Source organism: Nanorana parkeri, unplaced genomic scaffold (genome assembly GCF_000935625.1).
Source record: "Nanorana parkeri isolate BGI_ZX_2015 unplaced genomic scaffold, ASM93562v1 scaffold2364, whole genome shotgun sequence".
Lineage (NCBI taxonomy): Eukaryota > Metazoa > Chordata > Amphibia > Anura > Dicroglossidae > Nanorana > Nanorana parkeri.
The window spans coordinates 33,557-36,801 of record NW_017308632.1 but is presented as its reverse complement, the minus strand read 5'-3'; the positions used below and the strand labels follow the sequence as shown (position 1 = coordinate 36,801).

The 3,245-nt window shown below is 51.5% G+C and overlaps 1 protein-coding gene across 1 annotated transcript in view; it reads right to left on the bottom strand.

Annotated features, from left to right (window-relative positions):
* Positions 1–3,245, bottom strand: part of SPAG9 (sperm associated antigen 9) — a 50,508-nt gene that overhangs the window by 26,271 nt on the left and 20,992 nt on the right. The window contains 2 exon segments of the mRNA XM_018573398.1: positions 1,232–1,353; positions 2,624–2,723. Of these exon segments, the coding sequence (XP_018428900.1) occupies positions 1,232–1,353; positions 2,624–2,723 (222 nt within the window).

Sequence of the window (3,245 nt, the reverse complement as noted above, 5' to 3'; positions counted from 1 at the left end):
GTGTGTGTGTGTGTGTGTGTGTGTGTGTGTGTGTGTGTGTGGTGTGGTGTGGTGTGGTGTGGTGTGGTGTGTGTGAAGACACCCGGTGAATGTGTGCACTGATCTCCGATCTCATTTCTTTTACTTAAAGTCCACATTGTGAGACGCAGCGCAGCGCCCCCCAAAAAGGCAATTGGTGGAACGCACGGTCAGTGGAATGGCTCGATGTCAGCGCAGCAATAAATGTGCACGGAGGAGAAAACACTTCAACATGTCATAATAAAAAGGGAAAGGTCAGGAAGTCAGACAAAGACTAAATGACAGGAAACGGGGAAATGTCACCACAAATACATGAAGAATAAAACAGGAAAGTGTCACATTACAGAGAGAGACTTTATCCTGTATTCCCAGAATATCTGCATTCCGCTGACCAGCCAATACCAACAACGAGACCTGAGCTACCGAGACCCGATCACATTCCAGATATAGGAGCGTCTCCCATACAACTACACTGCTGCAAAATATCCGACATACAGAGCCGACCAATCACTCATCTCTGCCGAACGTCTAATAAAACGATTATGTGACCATATTGTCTTGTACTGTAACTGTAATGTCTTCCCTATATTGTACAGCGCTGCGCAAACTGTTGGCGCTATATCAACCCTGAACAATAATTAGGGATGCACCGATGCCGAGTATTCGGGCGAGTACCCGTACTCTCCCAAATGCTCCGATACCTTCCCCGATACTTGAGCTTCTGGTTATAGGAAGCCGAGCGGCGAGTCATTACACACTGCCCGGCTTCCTGATTGGCCGGGAAGCCGGCTCCATGCTCCCTTGTCCCGAGGGAGCGTGGAGCCGGCTTCCCGGCCAATCAGGAAACCAGGCACTGTGTAATGACGTGTTGCCCGGCTTCCTGATTGACTAGCTTCTCGACAAATCAGGAGGACGGATGGCGAGTCATTACACGGCGCCCTGGCTTTCCGATTTGCCAGAAAGCAGGTGACAACGGAGCATGGAGACAGCTCCGCTGCTAATCAGGAAGCCGAGGGGGGGGGGACGGGGTGAGTCATTACACGCCGCCTGGCTTCCTTAATGGGACTTCCTGTATTCGGTATCGGCGAGTAGCAGGAAAAAGTATCGGTACTCGTAACCGAAAACCAGTATCTGTGCATCCCTAGTAGTAATATTAAAGAAGAATCCCACCCAGAGCACATTACACAATAGAGGATCTACAGAACCATCATACCTAACAGGTCGGCCCCTTCATCCACGTCTCCGATGAGGTCCGTCCCCGCTGAAGACAGCTCCTCGAACAGGGAGTCAGTGTTGCGGTCGAAGGCTTTATTCTCGATGCCTTTGGTGGGGGTACTGAGAGGAGAACAGAGATCGTCAAATCTACAACACGTCAAATCTGCATCTCTTCAATAAAACCTTTGAAGCTGCAGCAGCCATCTTGAGCTCTCCATGACTTCAATCGGCCCACCCCGGAAGCTATTCGCATTCTCTGCCATCAAACATTTTGGCTATTTGTTATGTGTGATCTTTAGGCTTGGCTCAGTCACCTCTAATACTCGTCCCAGGCATTATATGAAAGAACACATCCCCGGCATCCCTTCACACGTGCGTGCCCCCTGGCCACTGCAGACTTTGTGCAATCTGCTGATCAGTTGCACGATTACACTATTAGGCTGATCAGCAGACACCACAGCTTAGAGATCTATGGGGTTAAGTATTTTCCCCATAGGTCTCCTTAGGGTAACGGGAGGACACAAACCAGCGTCCTCCCGTCACCCTAGGCTCAGTATATAGGGAGCTACAGCTCGCGGTATACTGAGACGCCGCAGCGGATCCTGCCAATTGTGCCGGGATCCGCCCAGCTGCGTGAGTGACAGCTGGCTCTGTCTATCTAGAGGCAGCTGTACCCGCCCCCTTCCCCGTCCGCCCCGCCAGTCAGCGCTGGAGGATCGGACAGGGGAGGGGGGAATCCAGACCCTCCCCTGTCACAGCTCTCTGCCGGCACAGGATGGAGAAGTGAGCGAACGCCGGTATGTGTTCCCTCACCTCCCGATCTACTGAGCCGACCTGTGACAGTCTCATTGTCACAGGTCAGCTCAGATTATGAGGATGAGTGAAAAGCCCCCCCTCATAGTTCTCCTTTAAGTTGGTAGCACCCAATGGCCAGCAGGGATGCATGTCTAAACTGATGCCAGGGATGCATTCTCTTCATGTAACATTTGAGGCCCCTCCCACCAAACTCAACGGAGAGAAAAAGACCAATAGAAAGACCCCGTGATGATGTCATTGGGGTCTCTACAGATGAATTCCCGAAAATGCCATAATCTGAATAAAAAGTTTGAATTGCCTGTGGACGAGTTAGCTCGCTATATACTGAGCCTAGGGTGACGGGAGGACGCTAGTTTGTGTCCTCCCGTTACCCTAAGGAGAACTATGGGGAAAAGCCCTGACCCCATAGTTCTCCTTTAACTGAGTTCAGGGGTCTTCTACAGCACAGCCCTAATATGATGTATGAAGATCACATGACTATTCCATGATGGAGGTCGCTGCGGTCAGTGTTCATTCTGCTGATGGAGATGAGCTCAGACGGAAACTCCCCCAATCTCCGCGGATCAGGCCTCACCTGGTCATGTGATAGGCTTTGGGATCCTTGTCCATGTCCAGCTCTGGGGTGGACTCGATAATAGACTGCACCTCCGACTTCTCCTCGTTGTCATTGGTGTCTGAAAGAAAGAAAGAAGACATTTCTGTTAAAGGGCCAGCAGAGAGAACGGTGTACACTGCCATTGTAGCTTTACTTTTCCTCATCATCCATTTTTCTCCGCGCCGGGCTCAGACTTTATAGAGGAGAAACAATCTTATTAAAAAGCACCGCATGGTACCTGAGCTCAGACACAGAGAACGTCATTTATAAACGGCGAGCTGCTTCATCAATGTCACTGCAATGGGACAACAGCTAATCTGAAGTGCCGGCTCTAAGACCCTGAAACTATGGCCTCGGCTCCTCCTCCCCATTGCATTCACCCGGGTGACACCATTGTGGGGGTGACACCAAAATGACTGAGTCACTTTGGTGTCACCCCCCTCTGAAAAGTCGGGCGCTGGCTCATGGACCGAACGCCCGACAGTATCAGGAGAGAGGAGGGGGACCCGGCGGCATACCTTATCCCGCCAGGTGACTGTCCCCTCTCTCTGCCGGCGTCCATCACCAAGATGGCCGCTGGCAGGTATCAGAAGATCGCCGC